Raw genomic sequence first — 20,410 nt, forward strand, 5'->3', positions numbered from 1 at the left:
GCCAATGGCTCATCAGGCTGATGTAGTTAAGGCATGTTAGTGTCATAGCTAACAGTACACAAGGGAGCAACGTGGCAGCATCACGTCTGATTACCTTGGGGTACACCAACCCAATGGAATGGGAAACCAGTCTGCAGCTAAGTGAATGCAAGGTGGCCTTTTAGTGTGAGGCAGGCAAGATTCAAACCTTCAGGACTGTAGTTCAGAACCTTACCCTCACATTCCTCACACCTATGAGGAGCCATACGCTCACTGATTTTCAACAGATGCCTTACAATTTACCCCCACTAAACCACCCTAAGGGTAGAAAATGTCAGAGGTGTCCCAATGGATGCAGAATATTATTGATTCATCAGTGTAACATTTTCTCCCCATCAGAGCTCACTGCTGAGCTGCCCTAGATAAACCGCAGCCATGTCGTCGGATGCTGAGATGGCCGTCTATGGGGAGGCAGCTCCTTTCCTCCGAAAGTCGGAGAAGGAGAGAATTGAAGCCCAGAACAAGCCTTTCGATGCTAAGACATCGGTCTTTGTGGTGCATCCCAAGGAATCCTTTGTGAAAAGCTTAATCCAGAGCAGGGAAGGAGGGAAGGTCACAGTCAAGACTGAAAAAGGAGAAGTGAGTAAAAACAAGGAGTAAGGAACAGCATGAACTCCTCTGTTCTTAGCTGATATAAATGGGTCTCTTCTTTCCTTCCAGACTTTGACTGTTAAGGAAGATCAAGTCTTCTCCATGAACCCTCCCAAATATGATAAAATCGAGGACATGGCGATGATGACCCATCTCCATGAACCTGGCGTCCTGTATAACCTCAAAGAGCGTTATGCAGCCTGGATGATCTATGTAAGTACAGGCCAACGTCTTTCCTGGACTTCCAAACTAACAGCTACACTAAATCATGTGGAAGCCAATCGCGTTATATCCCTTTCTTTCAGACCTACTCGGGTCTCTTCTGTGTCACTATCAACCCCTACAAGTGGCTGCCAGTGTACAATCCAGAAGTTGTGTCTGCCTACAGGGGCAAAAAGCGTCAAGAGGCCCCTCCCCACATCTTCTCCATCTCTGACAGCGCCTATCAGTTCATGTTAACTGGTGAGTGGCTCAACTCCTGAAAAGTGATTATACAATGAAAATTTCATATGAGGAATCACAGTGGCTGAGTTTCAGCATTCACCGGTGAGCAAATATCTGTGAGCCTTATTTCCTTCACAGCCATCATCAGTACCAGTGCAAATTACACATATTTTTGCACTTTGTTTTTCTAAATATCAAACCCATAGCATATAGCCAAAGACACTGAAAGTGCTAAGAATAGTAATAGGTAAAGTGGTTCAGATGAAATAAGAATTCATTGAAATCCACACTGAAACTGACCCAAAACTTTGTCCAGCACTTGAATCTAAACCTGACTCAAAATTTCACACAAATCCTTTTTGATATTCTGGAAAGTTCGGTTAATTTTTCTAAAAAAATAACTGTTCTTTGTTCCTAGGTTTCAACCAGGCTTAGAACAAAAGTGCAAAATGCTTTGATAAAATGTTGATCTCATGGTATTTCCAGCATAGCTGGATTCAGAAACTACTATGATCTCATGAAATTTCAGCTCCAAGAGGTTCGAATGAACTTGCAAACTTTTAGCTGTCTTTTAGTTAAGAGTATTGTTTATATAATCATTTGCCCTACAGAGATTTAAGTCACTTGTTCAGATTTCTGAATAATAAAATTTGATGAAAGAAAAATGTGTATAAGTTGGTCTGAAGTCCACGTATCCTGTGGTTCTGTCAATCCATGTGAATTTAACTCAAAACCTAAATATCATGGAATTGATACATTGATTGTTTGAGAGAGAGAGAGAGAGAGAGAGAGATAAAACAGTTCATGAAAAAAATCAAAATTTGGAAGTAATTTCATTACAAAATGAAATGATTTTTAAAATATTGGTTTTGTTTTCTTCCTTTCTCTTTTTTCCTTTTACCACTGGATGCAGTAGAATGGATGATGCTCATAGCTTTATTTTATCTTCACATTTTCATTTTGTTTTTTCCTTTTCCCACTTTGTAACTTTTAGAAACTTCCTCAACTCTGGAAACTTACAGAATAGGTAAAATGAAGAGAAGGGTAAGACTAGTGCTAAAATGAACAAAAAAGAAAAAGAAAACAGAAAAAGTGACCAGAAACCCGCTCCCCACAACCCATTCTGGGCATAATTCATTCTATTGGCATTCAGTGACAAAAAAGAAAACAAAAGGGAAAAAAAAAGGATTGCCTAAAAACTCAAACATTTCCAATGCTGATTAAAAACAAAAATCTCAAGAAATTGGAAGCTACTAGAGAAAGTTTCTCGTTTTGAAAAAAGGCTAGTTTTTGTTGAAAAAAGTTTCAGATAAAAATGTTGACAATCTCATATTTACTTCAAACACATTTCAGTCAGTTCAATGTTACTCAGTAACTCTTTTAAAAGTCTTTTTGGTTCTGTCTCTTTCACAGATCGGGAGAATCAGTCGATCCTCATCACGTATGTATATTTCCCTGCCCTGGTTTTTGCTGGCTTTGCTGTGCACTGCAAGAAGAAACTCTTTGGTTATGTGTGTTCTTTCCTTCTCTGTTTGATTTGACAGCGGAGAATCTGGTGCTGGAAAGACTGTGAACACAAAGCGTGTCATCCAGTACTTTGCAACAATTGCAGCTAGTGGGGAGAAGAAGAAGGAAGAGCCAGGCAAAATGCACGTGAGTTGGTCACTAAAGATGGGATTAAATGCTCTTTTCTGAAACTGCCACGTATATACTGGTTTAAAACAACTTTAATTTGACAATAATTATTACTTTATAGGGGACCCTTGAAGATCAAATCATCAGCGCCAACCCCCTGCTGGAGGCCTTTGGGAATGCCAAGACTGTGAGGAATGACAATTCCTCTCGTTTTGTAAGTCTTTTTGTCAGAAATGCTCTTAGTTCTAGGCAAACATGAGGGTACGGTGTCTGCCACTCACTCAAGTGCAGTGATGGGACAATTTATATTCATATAATTAGAATTTTTTATCATGTCTTTACTGGTTTTCAAACAAGGACAGATTAAATATACATATAAATAACAGAAATTATAGTAGAGAGACAAGGTGGATGAGGTAATATCTTTTATTGGACCAACTTCTGTTGGTGAGAGAGAGAAGCTTTCCAGCCACACAGAGCTCTTCTTCAGGTCTGGGAAGGGTATTCTGAGCATCACAGCTAAATGCAAGGTGGAACAGATTATTTAGTATAAGTAGTTAACACATATTGTAAGGGCCCATTCAAGGTAGAGTGTCCCATTAACACCTCTGCAGTCATAGGACAAAAATGGGGGTTAGTGGGTTACATATTGTTGTAATAAGCCATAAATTCAGAGTTTCTGTTCAGTCCATGGTTTTTAGTGTCTAGCAGAGTGATGAATTTAAGCTCCCAGGCTTTGGTTTCCTTTGAGGAGGAGCACTGAGAGGTCAGACATAGAGTGATCACTCTGTGAAAAGTGTTCACCCACAGGTGATAGAGTGTTTTTGTCTTTTATCATTTTCCTGTGAGTGTTCATTTGAGAGGTAGTGATTGTCTGGTTTCACCCACATTGTTGTTATTGGGGCAGTTAGTGCACAGAGTTGGGGCAGCAGACCTCAAGTGAACCGCCCAATGACCACAAGATCTGTTAAGGTCTGAAGGCACCCAGCCAGGTTTATTGTCGACAAAGCACAGTATTGGTGCCCTATACTTGCTACAACTACACTCAATGCATGTATGCCCGTGACAATGGATGCAGCTCAGTGAATGGCGGGACTTTCCATTCCCCCCTAGGCTGGCCAAAGACACTCCCTCTGAGACTCCATTTTATACACCAATACAAACAAGTTATGTATTGCTCCTCTGATGTGGTTAGATACTGCCCTCTGACATAGCTAACCACCACCTTGTACCTGTTGGTTCAATCAAAACATCTCTATCCATCATGCTGTCATCCTGACGTTAACTTTAGGATGGGTCAGCATATTCCTGTTATCTTGGTGAATGTGTTTGGTATCGAGGCGTTCTGGTACCATCTTCTGGAATGTGTTTGTGTGCATGGCCTGTGCGTAGCACTTCTTAGGAATGTGTGTTTCTGCAGTGTCAGCCCTGTTCTTAACAGATTATGTGAGCAGGGCCTGCCTCTAGTTTACAGCCTGATTTTGCTTGATATTAGCAATGCTTTGACCACTACTTTAGCCCAGGCCTCAGGTTTCATACCAGGCCTCTGATACAAGGGCTTATGTCTCATGCTCTTTTCCTACTACAACCCCCAGTTCAAGTCCCACTGCCATTGGATGAGGAGAAGGGATTTGAACAGTATCTACCACCTCTCAGGGGAGAGCCCTAACCATTTAGCTCGGGGCTATTCTGATGTGGGGCTCCTTCAGTCTCTCCTGCTGAAGCTGTCTCATTCTGGATCAATAATTAAATAGTCATTGGAGTGGGACGCTGGGTCTCCCCTCCTTTCACGTGAGTGCAGTAATCACCCGGCTATGGAATCATTCTCATGCTTCTGCTCTCTGTGTGGGGGAGACTGAAGTGAGAGAATGACTCTATAGATCTGGTGGTTCACGCCCTCACCCGGGAGGTGGGAGACCCAGGATCCAGTCCTCCTGTTCTAGTGACTCTTTAATTTTATCCAGAGTGCAACAGCGACAACAGGAGAGACTGACGGAGCCCCACATCAGAAGAGTCCACAGCCCAGTGGTTAACATACTCATCTGAACGGAGATACTTGTTCAAAACCCTTCTCCCCTCAGGCAGAGGGGGGTCTCCTACATCCCAGGTGAGCACCCTAACCACTGGGCTAAAGATTATGAGGGAAGTCCTTCATCCCTGGCTGCTCTTTGTTAACTCATCTGAGGGGCCTGATCCAGGAGGAGTCCTCTGAGCATGCCTGCCGGATCAGGCTCCCCATGCGATTTAGGCAGCTGAATGCCTGTCTTCCCCTGGTACATCAATCATTCTGGGGCTTAGGCAGGAGATTGGCACCTATGGCTAGAGGGAGGCAGAAGTGCGCACACCCAGAGGCAAGAACATAGATGACGGGGAACTTTTACTGCAAAAACATAGGTGTCAAGGGAGTTTAGGCACCGACAGGGTTCAGCAGGAGTTTTGTGCGTCACAATGCTGATTAAACCAGGACTTAAGTGCCTAAAACAGGGACTTAGGCGTCTGGATACTTTTGTGCTTTCAGGCCTTCCTTTCTCCTGTGCATTCAACTTATGTGAACTGTACAATTGTGGCTATATTGGTCACTATGGATGTTAATAATTTAGCATAGGTCTTTACCTAAATATTTAGTAGTGACATAGGCTAAAAATTTCACTACATATTAATAAAATACATCTAGGGTGAAGCCTTGGCCTCTCTGAAGTAAAAGGCAAAACTCCCATTGATTTCAATGGGGCCAGGATTTCATCCCTAGTCTGCCTCTGAGGGTTTTAAATTAAATGACTTTTTTCCTTTAAAGGGTAAATTCATCAGAATCCACTTTGGTACCACAGGGAAACTGGCTTCTGCTGACATTGAAACATGTAAGGGACCTCCCTTTAAGGGTCACAATTCTCTGTCTCTCTTTCTTTCTCATTGCGTTTTCTTGTGGCTAATTGTACTTTACCTGCCTTGCCAGATCTGCTGGAGAAATCTAGAGTCACTTTCCAGCTCAAGGCAGAAAGAAGCTACCACATATTTTATCAGATCATGTCTAACAAGAAGCCAGAACTAATTGGTAAGAAACGTTTTAACTCTTTTGGTGGAACTGGTCACTGAGTAACACTAACTGATAAGCTTTGTTACATGGGCAATTATGGGCATATCTGCACTGCATTGTAAACCCAGGCTCAGACTCAGGTTTGAGCCCAACCCCTCCTCTACAGTTCACACACAAATCTCTCTGACTCAGGTCAGTAAGTCCTCAGGGTCAGAGTCCTAGGACCCACGTGGGGTGGTAGGTCCAACCCCAAATCCTGCTGTGATTTGGGTCCAAGCTCCGTCATTTCACAGTGTGGACACAGCACAAGCCTGGGTCCCCAGAAGCAGAAGGTCTGACTTGAGTCTGCAAGCAGTAGGGATGTATCAGCATGGTTCTGAGAACTGAGTTCATCAATTGTAAACCTGGGTTTACAATGCAGCATGATGCACACGTGTAAGCTTGGAAACACTGAATCTGTAGGCATGGGGCCCACAGACCTGGATTTGCAATGGAGTGTAGACATACCATTAAAGCCCTGTGTTACCTTGAGGCAAGGTCTGGAATAAATATGTGACCAAAGACCAAACTGCAGCAGGTAAAAATTGGGATCTATTCTTGTTTTCAGAGATGCTTCTGATTTCCACCAACCCATATGACTTCCCCTTTGTGAGTCAAGGTGAGATCACTGTAGCCAGCATTGATGACCAGGAAGAACTCATGGCCACAGATGTGAGTAACACACGATAATTATTATGTGAAGTATTAACTTTACTAGATAAGATCTTTACTTTACTGATTCTGTTGACAGAGTGCCATTGACATCTTGGGCTTCAGTTCTGAGGAAAAAATAGCCATTTACAAGCTGACAGGGGCAGTACTGCACTATGGGAACATGAAATTCAAGCAGAAGCAGCGTGAGGAACAGGCAGAGCCAGATGGCACAGAAGGTATTAGCAGAAATTACACTCTCAATAACGCAAGCAATAAATCAATCCGTAGAAGGTGAATTATGTCAAAATGTCAAGCTTTAGCTTTCAGTTCTGTCTGAGGAGTCTCCTTTACAATCATCCTTTATTTTTAGGTGCTTAGGGGTACATTTTCAAAGGAACTGGGTGCTTAACTCCTACTGACTTTAAAAAGAAAAGTCTAATTTTGAATTTCATGTCTTTTATGCCTGCACAATCTCTACTATAAGATTACATTAATAGAATTGCATGAATAGAACATTTAACATTACATTTGCTTTTGAGAGAAATCTCACATACACCACATTCTATTTGCTGTCCAATAATTGATTCCTCTGACTGTGTCCTTTTAGTGGCTGACAAAGCAGCCTACCTGATGAATCTGAACTCAGCTGACCTGCTCAAAGCCTTGTGTTGCCCCCGAGTCAAGGTTGGGAATGAATATGTGACCAAAGGTCAAACCGTGCAGCAGGTAACAATTGGTGATCTAGAATCTGGTTTGAATTAACACACTGGGGTTTCTTCCTCTGCTTTGTATGGTAACTCCAGTCCCTCTCCCACTGCTTAGGTGCACAATTCGGTGGGTGCTCTGGCAAAGGCGGTCTATGAGAAGATGTTTCTGTGGATGGTCATTCGTATCAACCAGCAGCTGGATACCAAGCAGCCCAGACAGTACTTCATTGGTGTCCTGGACATTGCTGGCTTTGAGATCTTTGATGTAAGGAGCAGGGATTTGACAGCAGGTTCCTGGAAGGGACACTGAGGGGTTGTGAAAATTCAGAGAAATATGTTTTTCTGAAGATCTTAGAACTTTTCAAATCATTTCAAATTTTCTGGAAAAGCCTGCCTTTTCTGGAGAAGTGCCCTGTCTCAGCTTCTGCAGAGCATGACACTCAAAGGGCTTCACTTTTAAAAAGATGGAATTAGGTTTTGTATGTAGAAATAAATAGCAACTGCAGTATTATGCGCTTTCAACTTTTCAACAGGTTGAGCTTATCAAATAAACTATTGTGTAATGAGGTGAATGCTCAGAAGCATCTGAGCAAGCATGGGGCAATGAACACAAAGGCAAGCTGAGGCACATACAGGTCTGGGCCAGGGTATGGGAATTCCTGGGTGGGCCAAGTCAATAGTGCATAAATGCCTGGTCAGAGGGGTCAGATGGGTTAGTACCGGGCGCCAGACCCCACAAACAGCCTGCAGCGAGAGTGAGGAAATGCTTGTGCAGCAGGGAGCTTATCTGGGCCAGAGCCTGGAAACAAGCATGGCCTTGATCTGAAAGCATAGAAATTCTGGTGTGGGCAGGCACTGAAAATGTTGACATGTCCCAGGAGATATGATAGTATAGTAAATAATAGATTTTACCTTACTATTGACTTCAAAGGAGCTCTCCTGGGAACAATGAATTCAAGGTCTTTTTGCTCTCCCATATTCATGCACAAATCCCATTGAAGGAATTGCAAACAGGGCCTGAACTGGTGGTGCCTTGTCAATACAACCCATTACATTTACACTGGGAAGCCCACTTTAGGATTAGAAGTGCCACCACAGCTTCACAGTTGCTGTTACATCTTTAAAATCTTTAATACACATACATTTGTCTTTCCCTTTGTGTAGTACAACAGCCTGGAGCAGCTGTGCATCAACTTCACCAATGAGAAACTGCAACAATTTTTCAACCACCACATGTTCGTGCTGGAGCAGGAGGAGTACAAGAAGGAAGGAATTGAATGGACATTCATTGACTTTGGGATGGACCTGGCTGCCTGCATTGAGCTCATTGAGAAGGTATCTTTTCAATTCAAGTGCCTGATTCATTCGAGAATTCTTTAGTTGCTGGGGGTCGTATTACATTTTAGAGGGACTCTTCCCTGCTCAGGTCCATATATTCAGCCTTAGTTATTAAAAATACCTTGTCCCACAATTTAATATATTTTGGGATAAAAACATTAGTCATAGAATCATAGAAATGTAGGGCTGGAAGGGACCTCAAGATGTCATCTAGTACAGTTTCCTGCACTGAGGCAGGACCAATGATGGGAATTACACAGCCCCCCCTGGAAGCCTATTCCAGAGCTTAACTACCTTTAGAGTTAGAAAGTTTTTCCTAATATCTAACCTAAATCTCCCTTGCTACAAACTAAGCCCATTACTTCTTGTCTTATCTTCAGTGGACATGGAGAAGTATTGATCAGCGTCCTCTTTGTAACAGCCTGTAACATATTTGAAGATTGTTTTCAGGTTTTCTCTTCATCTTCTTTTCTCAAGGCTAAACGTGAGATTTTCTAAACCCTTTATCATTATTGTTGCTTTCCTCTGGACTCTCTCCAATTTGTCCACATCTTTCTGAAAGTGTGGTGCCCAGAAGTGGGCCTCCAGCTAAAGCCTCACCATGCTGAATAGATGGCATAGACAATAGACAATTACTTCCCATGTTTTACCTACCATATTCCTGTGTCTTATATATGACACCCCAGAATATTAGCCTTTTTTGCAACTGCATTATATTGTTGACTTATATTCAATTTGTGTTCCACTATAACCTCCAGATTCTTTCAGCAGTACTACTGCCTAGCCAGTTATTTCCCCATTTTTAATTGTGCATTTGATTTTTAATTCCTAAATGTAGTATTTTGCACCTGTCTATTGAATTTCATTTTGTTGATTCCAGACCAGTTCTCCATTTTGTCAAGGTCATTTTTTGTTCTAATCCTGTCCTCCAAGGTGCTAGCAACCCCTCCCAGCTTGGTGTCATCCACAAATTTTATAAGTGTACTATACACTCAATTATACAAGTTATTAAGGCAAATATTGAGTAGTATCAGACCCAGGACTGACACCTGTGGGAGCCCACTAGATACATCCTCCCAGTTTGACAAGGAACAATTGATAACTATTCTTTGAGAATGGTTGTTCAACCAGTTTTGCATCCACCTTATAGTCATTTCATCTAGACTACATTTCCCTAGTTTGGTTATTAGAATGTCATGTGGGATAATGTCAAAACCTTACTAAAATCAAGATATAGCCTGTCTACAGCTTCCTTGCTATCCACTAGGCCACAACCCTGTCAAAGAGGGAAATGAGGTTGGTTTGGCATGATGTTTTTTGACAAATCCATATTGGCTATTACTCATTACCCTTCTATCTTCTAGGTGCTTACAAACTGATTGTTTAATAATTTGTTCTAGTATTTCTCCAGGTATTGAAGTTAGACTGATAGTTCAGCAATTCCCCAGGTCCTCTTTGGTCCCCCTTTTAAGATAGGTAGTATGTTTGTCCTTCTCCAAAATGGAAAGATGACCTAAATTACCTTATAACAGGACCCTTTTCAGAAACCTGGACACAATTTCCAATTTAAAGCATGCTTCTGTACTCTTTAGTACTGAAAGAATTAATTCTTCAAAGCAAACCATGGAGAAATCTGAAAAAGTAGTATATTTTGGTTTCTTGATATTATTGCCCAAGTAACATGAAGATTATATCAGTATGATAACTTCATTAAAAGAATGTTCTACATTTGTGCTCTACAGGCCCTGTCATATCCAGTTAATCAGTGTCATATCCAGTTAATCATTTCCTGGTAGATTTGGTGAGGAAGGCAGAAATATAATATTCTGATCACTTTGACATTGTCTTCAACATTTTTAGCTAAGAAATTTTGTTCATGGTGAATATAGAAAATGGAAAAATACAGTTCTGGGCAAATATGTTCTCTCTCTCTAATGTATACATCTTCTGAGTGCAACAATGAGGAGGCGGTGATTTTGAATGTAGGGCACTAAGAATTAAGAACATGTGCTGAAAGTATACAGTTCTGGAGAACAACAGGCTTTTTTAGCAAGATATCTTCATGTTGTGTGAGCTCATTTGGGTAAGGACTTTTATGTAAACATGACAATATTGTTGCACCTGTCAAAATGTTTGTTACAAAAAAGTAAAATTTCCATGAGCGATTATGTTACATTCAAAGCTGAAATAGATGAAATTCAGCTTGTTTAATCTCCCATTTTGTCAGGAGATGTACTTGGAGTACATCCTTTTCTGACCTGTTTCTCAACCTCTGGACTCTGTCAGTCTTCTGACCAAGAGATGGCCACTTTGTCCAGGACGGCAGTTTGTAATCAATTTCTCCCTCTTTCTACTTATTTGGTGCTGTTTATTTCAGCCAATGGGTATTTTCTCCATCCTGGAAGAGGAGTGCATGTTCCCCAAGGCAACTGACGCTTCTTTCAAGAACAAGCTCTATGACCAGCATCTTGGCAAGTCCAACAACTTCCAGAAGCCCAAGCCTGTCAAAGGAAAGCCTGAGGCACACTTCGCCCTGGTGCACTATGCTGGCATTGTGGACTACAACATCACTGGCTGGCTCGAGAAGAACAAAGATCCTCTGAATGAAACTGTCATTGGGTTGTACCAGAAATCGTCAATGAAAACACTGGCTTTTCTCTTTGCCGCCTATGGTGGAGATGCAGGTATTTGTGTTCATCCACAATATACAATATACACAGAGATACTTCTTCTAGAATCACAAAAGGGAACATAAAAAATCTAAAACATGTTTTCATTCTCTTTCATTGTGCAGATGGCGGTGGCTCCAAGAAGGGGAGCAAGAAGAAGGGTTCTTCTTTTCAGACCGTTTCTGCTCTTTTCAGGGTACAGTACAGTGTTCATTATCGTGTTCTCTGTCAAGATAATGAGAAATCTCACTTTAAATCTGAAAAGGTTATTTTCCAGCTGGCTCAGCTGTGGTAAAAGCCCCTTGATTCTTATGCGAAGTTAACCTGCTGTATCTCCATTTCATTGAGTGCAGAGTCTGTCCTTTTTTCCCTTCCCCAGGATGATATAATAAACAATGATGTTAAACAAAAGTAGTTTCTAAGAAAGGCCCTCCTTGCACCAGATCTGGATTCAGAGCTGTATGTGGCCCTGTAATGGGGTTCACTTCTCCCATCTGGTTAGGTGTCTGCTGCCTCAGTTTCCCTGACTCTGCTCCCTGAAGAATGCATGTAGACTTATGTCGTTCAAATTCATCTCCTTCTTGAGGAGTGGCGTAAAACACATCATTTCAACTCAACTCACCACAAATCTTTCCCACAGACTGTACAATTCCTTCCCAATGCCAGCCTCAGCTGTCTGGCCTTTCCTAAAGCTTTTACCAGCCAAGGCTTCTATTCCTTCTCCAGGCAGATATCTCCTGCCAGGTCCTTCTCCTGACTCTGGGTCACACTCCTCTGTACAAACTGGCTCCCTCTTAAGTACCACTCACAGGCCACCATCATGTGACACTAGCCCATCTGCTGGCCAGTGGACTACATTGTGCAAATACTTGGATACATGCATGGGCCCCAGGAGCATCCTATTGTTCCAGGTTCAGACTGCTTACATTTAAACCACCTGAAAACTTAGAAATGTCTCACTTCCCCCACTGCTCTGCTCCTTTCCATTCTCATACTCTTTTCCCCCCGTTCACATACATCCCATAAAAAAAAACAAAGGATCTCCAGGGCTCCCAGGATATGATGCCCTTTCTGACACTGGTTTCCTGTCCTGTCTTGGTGAACATTTTCAGTATTGCCAACCAGTGGCATTTGAGAACCATGAGTTGGGCCCCCAAAACTCATGAGAGTGAAATATGATTTCAAGAAATAATCAGTGCTGGCTTTTTTTCTTGCCCTCTGCTCTCTGAGCCTTTAGTGCACACTTTTTCCAGCTTTTATCCTCAATCCTGAGGTTCAGAAACTTACTTTTATTTTTCAGTTAAAAACTGACATTTCCCCCAAATCAACTGATTCCAGGAACTGGGGCATAAAAAAACACCAAATGTAGTGAGACTCATGATAAAATTGTGAGTTGGGAACATTACATTCCACAATTCTAGGTAGCACTATTTCTACAGTTTTATACCTCACTTTAATGACTATATTTTAGAGCCAAAGGAAGAAGAGAATGTAGGTTAGAATGATTCCGGCTGGGACGTTTTGCAAGCTAGTCTGTCTATATTGGTTATGTGCTACTCCTGACAGAATTCTGCACCGCTGTGGGGGCGCAGAATTCGTATGGTCCACATATTTCTGTGGCCCCACCGTGAAGAAAAATGCAAAAGAACTCTGCGGGGGGACATGCGCCTCTTCTCTGGCAGCACATCTGTTCCAGCATGCCTGGAGCAGCCTCAGAGATGCAAATCTCAGTGGGGGGAGGAGGGCTGGGCATGCATGCCTCTGGGAGAGACATTGATCACCATCAGGGGGTGGGGCTGGCACTTTTTTTGCTGTTTGGTGTTCTGTAATGTAATTTAAATGAAAATCCAGGATTATTACTGGAATGCAGGGTATTTGTTACCAAGTTAATTTTCATGTGTTTAGGAAATGCTGAATAGTTACTGTGACTTTTTTCTGTACTGTAGTTTAAATAACTTACTAAAATAATTAAAACTGGTATGATTATATTGCATTATCTTGACAAATAAAATGGGCAGAATTTTGCAGAATTTTTAATTATTTGGCACAGAATCCCCCTCCCCCCAGGAGTAATGTGAATGATCCCATTATAATGAGTTTACTGCTTCTATCAGTGCATATGCAGTGTAACATTGGTTAACCTAAACCTTTGCTTATGGTCTCACAGGAGAATTTAAACAAGCTGATGAGCAATCTGAGAAGCACTCATCCTCACTTTGTGCGATGCATTATTCCCAATGAAACCAAGACACCTGGTAAGAAGTGCCAGTGTGCAGAAATATTAGTGAGATTTCTGCCATTCCCTCTGGGCTGCACAAGGAGGTACTAATTCATGCTGTGATTTGTTAAGGTTCCATGGAACATGAGCTCGTACTGCACCAGCTAAGGTGTAACGGCGTGCTGGAAGGGATCCGAATTTGCAGGAAAGGATTCCCCAGCAGAGTCATTTACGCAGACTTTAAACAGAGGTCAGAGAGCTCCACTATACTGCCCCATTATGTTTGTGCTGAGTAGCTTGTATTTCCTAATTATTTCAAATACTATATTCACTGAAGTATTTAGCATATATTTTCTTTACTCTGTTGTAAATATCAAATTAAAGTAATTTACTGTGGGTTAACAATGAGATTGATATCTTTGGAGTCTAAGGTCTTCTCTCCAGAGAACATGTGGTAGGATATAATTGCAGCACAAGCTTTCTCAGACTATCCTGAAATTGTTCCTCAGCCTAACAAATGGACAGCCTCTAGGCATGAGAACTGGTCCAGTCAGCCCTTTTTCTGGCTTCCAGTTATAACATGGGAGCCACTTAGTGTCAATGGTGATGGTGGTTTTGGCGATAGGAAAATCCTTATATTCAGTTTTCTCCTACAGATACAGGATTTTAAATGCAAGTGCTGTTCCAGAGGGACAGTTCATGGACAGCAAGAAGGCTTCTGAGAAACTACTTGGATCCATTGATATTGATCAGACCCAGTATAAATTTGGTCACACTAAGGTACAGACACTCTTTGATTCAAACACCATCTATTTGTATTTTGTCCAGAATGAAAGTGATGTTTTGTAATATTCCCTTTTTCAAGGTGTTTTTCAAAGCGGGACTTCTGGGTCTTCTAGAGGAGATGAGAGATGATAAACTGGCAGAGATTATGACCCGCACACAAGCCAGGTGTCGTGGCTTCCTGATGAGAGTGGAGTATCAAAGAATGGTGGAAAGGAGGTAGCAATATGTCATCTTGCATGGGACTCGTTGTGTTTGGGCTATTGCATCTATATTCATCAGACACATAACACTTAATATATATTTTAATTACATTATAGAGAGTCCGTCTTCTGTATCCAATACAACGTTCGCTCATTCATGAATGTCAAGCACTGGCCCTGGATGAAGCTGTACTTCAAGATCAAGCCCTTGCTGAGGAGTGCTGAATCTGAGAAGGAGATGGCCAACATGAAGGAAGAGTTTGAGAAAATGAAGGAAGAGCTTGCTAAGTCTGAGGCAAAAAGGAAAGAACTGGAGGAAAAAATGGTGACCCTGATGCAAGAGAAAAACGACCTGCAGCTCCAAGTGCAGTCTGTGAGTATCACCAGTGCATTCGATCCTTATTGCACTAAGCCTGAAATTTCTAAATGCAACTTTCCCAGCAAGAGAAGTACAAAGTGATAGTTACCTTCCACTAGAAAAATGTTGCAAGTCAAATTAAAATTCAAGGATTAAATGTTACATTTTCAAATTTAACCATGTGCATTTGGGCACTATCCAAAATGTATGGGTCCAAATATCTGGAGTATACACATACGTAAGCATATATAATGATGCCCCTTGGTGGGTCATCTGTGGGGATGGAACTTGGGACCTCCGAATCCTTTGTATTTTCTTGATGCAGACCAATTAAACTATTTTTGTTTTGGATGGTGTAACTTTTGGGATGCTATCCTAGATTTTTATACATCTGCTGTACTGTTAGTTCTATTTGTTATACTACTCTATAGACCATGAGACATTTGCTATGGACCATAGCATTTTGAAAGCTAAGAAGGGTGGTTTTTTTTTTAACAAGAAGAGATGATTTGCTTTGTTCACAATGAGTGAGATGGCCAAGCTCTTTAAGGGGCACATCAGCACAATATTAAACAAAATGCCCCTCATTAAGAAAATACATAGTTCAAACCCACCCTCTGTCCCATAAAAACTACATATTGGGAGCATTAAACATAAGTAAGTGGCTCAAAGAGAAAGTCACCTATTTCAAGTGTGTTAGAGAAACCAGGTGGGGGAAGTAATATCTTTTATTGGACTCACTTCTGGTCACAGAGCTTTTCTTTGGGGCCTAAAGAAGAGCTCTGTGTAAGCTCAAAAGCTTGTCTCTCTCACCAACAGAATTTGGTCCAATGAAAGATACTGCCTCACTCACCTTGTCTCTCTAATATCCCAGGACCTACACGGCTACCACAACACTGCATATATCAAGTGTAGCAATTTTATGTAGCTATAATTTAATTATTTCTAAATTAAATTCTTTTAACAATAATAAAGTCTTTCGTCTTCAAATAATACTACGTACAGTATATGTCAAGTATGATATTTTAAAGCATACCTATTTTTGAGGTGTCTGAGCACAAAAGAGTTTCTACATTCTTTTAATTGGTAAAATTATAATTTTTATTTATACAATGCTCAAATATGAGTGATGTACTTTACAAAGATATAAAAAAATGCAAGACCCCGACATAAAGAGCCAGATTTTCAAAAGAGCTCAGTATCCAAAACAGCTCCCATTGTTCTCAACTGACAGCCTTCTTACTGAGACTAATCAATGTTGCTTGGTGCTCAGCATTTTAGAAAATTAGGCCATTAAAATCCAAATCATATGCAAATACAATAGGTGACACCAACCAACAGTGGGGTAAGAAACCAATGAGGAGAAGATAAAATTAAAAACAGCGTATGCAATATATAGGATGTTTATATGCATGTCTAGGCTCTGACCCTGCTCACATGCTTAACATAAACCACCATACAAGCAATGGAAAGTCAGGAGGAATACTTATATACTTCAGGTTGAACATGTGCAAAATTGTTTGTAGGATGTGGGCCTTAATGGTTTAGGGACAGATTATATACATTCATATGTAGTTATTACATTAATTTGTCTATGAATAGACTAAAAAAAATTAATCTAGTTGCTAATTTTCATGATCAGACATCTCATAAGAACATAAGCATGGTCAAACTGAGTCAGACCAATGGTCCATCTAGCCCAATATCCTGTCTTCTGACAGTGGCCAATGCCAGGTGCTTCAAAGGGAATGAACAGAACAGGGCAATCATCAAGTGATCCATCCCCTGTCATCCAGTCCCAGCATCTGGCAATCAGAGGCTAGGGAGACCTAGAGCATGGGGTAGCAATCCTGACCATCTTTGCTAATAGCCATTGCTGGACCTATCCTCTTAACAACAAGTAAAAATCAATCATATTCTGTGCTGAGATGAAATATAATTATTTTCAGCCTTTATTACAACGCCACTATTTAGTGTGATATAAGATAGAGCTAAAAGTCACCAAAACACAAATAAATGGAAAAACTACATTTCCCCAACAGGAATCTGAAGGCTTGGCTGATGCTGAGGAAAGATGTGATCAACTGATCAAAACCAAAATACAACTTGAAGCTAAAATTAAGGAGGTGACTGAAAGAGCAGAGGATGAAGAGGAGATGAACGCTGAGCTGACAGCCAAAAAGAGGAAACTGGAGGATGAATGTTCTGAGCTGAAGAAAGACATTGATGACCTTGAGTTAACATTGGCCAAGGTTGAAAAGGAAAAACATGCCACAGAAAACAAGGTAAAGGCTATATATATATATATATATATAAATAAATGAGAGAGAGAGAGAGAGAGATCTGTGCATTTGTGCCTGAAGGGAGACTGGGACTGGCAGTCAGGAGGATGAGAAATGTGGGCAGGAGGAACAAGGGGGTGAGGGAAAGACAGATCAGACAAAGAACTAGGAAGGGAAGAACTGGGACTAGCTGGGCAAAGAGACAGTGCACCATCTATTCTGTGTACTGAATGAGGCAGGAGTCCTAGGGGGTCCTATGGTAAACAATAGTATGTAATCACATAATTAAAAACTCTATCATAATGGATATGTTGCACAGACAACCTTAATTCAGGAATTTCCTAACCTTGGAGTGCTTGACTTTGAAACCTTACTTTGCTTTGAACATTGTTTTTGTGTGTGAGATAATCATATATATATATACACACACACTTTCTTAATTTACATATTTAGTTTATACTTTGCATTCATTTTAAAAAAGATCAATACATAATAATGTATTTATTTATCTTTATCATTTACTCTCCAAGTAAGGAATAATAAATACATTAATGCACTTATGAGGTATGATATGCCACCAGTTGAGTAGGCTCCATTCTAATTTATATTTCAGTGGTAAACAGACAGATTTTCAAAATGGCCCAGAGCCCCCAATTGGAGTAGAAATTTCTAAAGCCCTCATAACTCTAAACTGTCCACTGAGAACAAAGGTTGTTGCTGAGTACTTAGTATTTTAAAAAATCTGAACATATATTTCAATGCCTAAAAATTGAGAAGTGACCTCTTTTGAAACACAGGCATTAAAGTTGTTATTTGGTCTCTTATTGTTGAGTGAACAAACTGACTGAAATGGGACAAGTCTAGACCTTAGTAGGGCAGATGTGGGGGTTTTCAGTTGTAAGTGACTACAGTTTCATGAGAATCTCTTGCCAGTTTTTTCTGAGTTCACTCAGAGAAAAGATAATTAAGTAGCTATGACTTCAGACATGACCGTTCTTTCTGCTTATTATATTACATTTCCATGCAGCCAGTATCTATTGCTTGAATCTTACAAAATCTTGGTTAAAAACATCAAATTTAATAAATCTAAATTTTAAATGACACTGTTATTTCGCAAACAATGATGTTTTGTATCCATTTTTATAACTATCTTTATTCAACTCGGAAGGTGAAAAACCTCACCGAGGAAATGGCAGTCCTGGATGAGACCATCGCTAAACTGACAAAGGAAAAGAAAGCCCTCCAGGAGGCCCATCAGCAGACCCTGGATGACCTGCAGGCAGAAGAGGACAAAGTGAACACACTGACCAAAGCTAAAACCAAGCTGGAGCAGCAAGTAGACGATGTAGGCACAATAATATGTGGAGAGAATAAAACCAGTGTGAAATTAGGCTCTTGTTAGCAGAGAATTAATGACCTTTTTCTGTTTAGCTTGAAGGGTCGCTGGAGCAAGAGAAGAAGATTCGCATGGACCTTGAAAGAGCTAAGAGGAAACTTGAAGGAGATTTGAAGCTGGCCCAGGAATCCACAATGGATTTAGAAAATGATAAACAGCAGCTGGAGGAAAAACTGAAGAAGTAGGTATGGTTTGCGGGGGTATCCTACAGATACATTTTGTTCCAACACTAACTCTTTTTTTTCTGTGTGTGTGTGTGTAAAGGAAAGACTTTGAAATCAGTCAGTTCCTAAGCAAAATAGAGGATGAGCAAGTCCTGGGCATCCAACTGCAGAAGAAGATCAAAGAGTTACAGGCAAGTCATAGTTTATCTTTGTTCCAGCCCAAAAGGGAGTTCAGTTTAAAGGAAGGCATCGCTCTTAGTGAACATGATGTATCAGGGACCCAAATTTCTCTCAATGGGTATTGGATGTAGCTACCTCAGTTCAGGGAGGTGATGTTCCTTTGCCACCAGAACCCTTGTTGTCAGTGTAGACTGCATCTATTCTACGGTGTTATGCCAGCAGAAGTCTGCCAACAGCCATACTGGTGTTGACCCCAGAACGAAGCCACAGTCTTAGTGTTCCTGTTGTTCTCTAGGCTCGTATTGAGGAACTGGAGGAGGAGATAGAGGCTGAACGTGCCTCTCGGGCGAAAGCAGAGAAACAGCGGGGTGATCTCTCCAGGGAACTTGAGGAGATCAGTGAGCGGCTGGAAGAAGCTGGTGGAGCCACAGCGGTTCAGATTGAGATGAACAAGAAGCGTGAGGCAGAATTCCAGAAAATGCGCCGAGACCTTGAAGAGGCCACTCTGCAGCATGAAGCCACAGCTGCCGCCCTCCGGAAGAAGCATGCGGACAGCACAGCAGAGCTTGGGGAGCAAATCGACAACCTGCAACGAGTCAAGCAGAAGCTGGAGAAGGAGAAGAGTGAATTGAAGATGGAGATTGACGACCTGGCTAGTAACCTGGAGACTGTCTCCAAAGCCAAGGTACAGAAACAAAAAATATGTATATAAACATATATGTTTATTGCAGAAAACAGACTGCACCTTCAGATTTGCACTTGTAGTAGTAGTCTTAAATAATAATAAAGAAGAAAAATTCACTGATGTTATTGCTGTTGTTATGTCACATATATAATAAGATTTTTATTTTACTATTTGCATAATATTCAGTTTTATGAAGGGTGAGGTTTCCTTACTAATTGAGCCCATATGTAGTTTGTTATGACAAAGATCCTAATGATCTCAGAATGCTGGAGAGCCCATGTGTTTAATCCTCTTTCTTTTTGTCCATTTCACACAAAGGCAAACCTTGAAAAAATGTGCCGCACTCTGGAAGATCAGCTTAGTGAGGTTAAGACAAAGGAAGAAGAGCATCAGCGTATGATCAATGACCTCAGCGCTCATAGAGCTCGTCTACAGACAGAATCAGGTAAAACATACATGTTGTACAACTGTGAGTTCATACAGGAGATGCTGGAATAGGAGGAAATTTCCATCGTATGCACAACATCTGAACCACCATAAGAACGGCCATACTGGGTCAGACCAAAGGTCCATCTACGCCAGTATCCTCTATTCTGACAGTGGGCCATGCCAGGTGCCCCAGAGGGAAAGAACAGAACAGGTAATCATCAAGTGATCCATCCCCTATTGCTCATTCCCAGCTTCTGGCAAATAACCTATCCTGCCTGCCAATCTTGACTAGCAGTCATTGATGGACTTATCCTCCATGAATTTATCTAGTTATTTTTTGAACGCTGTTATAGTCTTGGCCTTCTCATCATCCTCTGGCAAGGAGTTCCACAGGTTGACTGTGGATTGTGTGAAAAAATACTTCCTTTTGTTTGTTTTAAAACTGCTGCCTATTAACTTCATTTGGTCACTCCTAGTTCTCGTGTTATGAGAAGGAGTAAATAACACTTTCTTATTTACTTTCTCCACACCAGTCATGATTTTATTGACCTCAATCATATCT

The 20,410-nt window shown here is 41.0% G+C and overlaps 2 protein-coding genes across 2 annotated transcripts in view; both read left to right on the forward strand.

Moving 5' to 3' along the window:
- Positions 1 to 20,410, forward strand: part of LOC128848159 (myosin heavy chain, skeletal muscle, adult) — a 75,887-nt gene that overhangs the window by 1,124 nt on the left and 54,353 nt on the right. The gene's annotated exons all lie outside the window — the stretch shown is intronic.
- LOC128848158 (myosin heavy chain, skeletal muscle, adult-like) overlaps positions 1 to 20,410 on the forward strand; it is a 33,986-nt gene that overhangs the window by 875 nt on the left and 12,701 nt on the right. Inside the window, exons 2-27 of the mRNA XM_054047965.1 lie at positions 379 to 618; positions 700 to 843; positions 936 to 1,092; positions 2,488 to 2,515; positions 2,619 to 2,727; positions 2,831 to 2,923; positions 5,504 to 5,567; positions 5,663 to 5,761; positions 6,351 to 6,454; positions 6,534 to 6,672; positions 7,044 to 7,162; positions 7,259 to 7,408; positions 8,308 to 8,478; positions 10,859 to 11,165; positions 11,276 to 11,346; positions 13,318 to 13,405; positions 13,501 to 13,618; positions 14,025 to 14,148; positions 14,234 to 14,370; positions 14,472 to 14,727; positions 16,755 to 16,997; positions 18,163 to 18,339; positions 18,426 to 18,571; positions 18,655 to 18,745; positions 19,030 to 19,419; positions 19,738 to 19,864. Coding sequence (XP_053903940.1) covers positions 415 to 618; positions 700 to 843; positions 936 to 1,092; positions 2,488 to 2,515; positions 2,619 to 2,727; positions 2,831 to 2,923; positions 5,504 to 5,567; positions 5,663 to 5,761; positions 6,351 to 6,454; positions 6,534 to 6,672; positions 7,044 to 7,162; positions 7,259 to 7,408; positions 8,308 to 8,478; positions 10,859 to 11,165; positions 11,276 to 11,346; positions 13,318 to 13,405; positions 13,501 to 13,618; positions 14,025 to 14,148; positions 14,234 to 14,370; positions 14,472 to 14,727; positions 16,755 to 16,997; positions 18,163 to 18,339; positions 18,426 to 18,571; positions 18,655 to 18,745; positions 19,030 to 19,419; positions 19,738 to 19,864 — 3,856 coding nt within the window. The 5' untranslated portion in view covers positions 379 to 414. The remainder of the gene's footprint in view (positions 1 to 378; positions 619 to 699; positions 844 to 935; positions 1,093 to 2,487; positions 2,516 to 2,618; positions 2,728 to 2,830; positions 2,924 to 5,503; positions 5,568 to 5,662; positions 5,762 to 6,350; positions 6,455 to 6,533; positions 6,673 to 7,043; positions 7,163 to 7,258; positions 7,409 to 8,307; positions 8,479 to 10,858; positions 11,166 to 11,275; positions 11,347 to 13,317; positions 13,406 to 13,500; positions 13,619 to 14,024; positions 14,149 to 14,233; positions 14,371 to 14,471; positions 14,728 to 16,754; positions 16,998 to 18,162; positions 18,340 to 18,425; positions 18,572 to 18,654; positions 18,746 to 19,029; positions 19,420 to 19,737; positions 19,865 to 20,410) is intronic.

The sequence above is a fragment of the Malaclemys terrapin genome, chromosome 13, assembly GCF_027887155.1.
Source record: "Malaclemys terrapin pileata isolate rMalTer1 chromosome 13, rMalTer1.hap1, whole genome shotgun sequence".
Taxonomy (NCBI): Eukaryota; Metazoa; Chordata; order Testudines; family Emydidae; genus Malaclemys; species Malaclemys terrapin.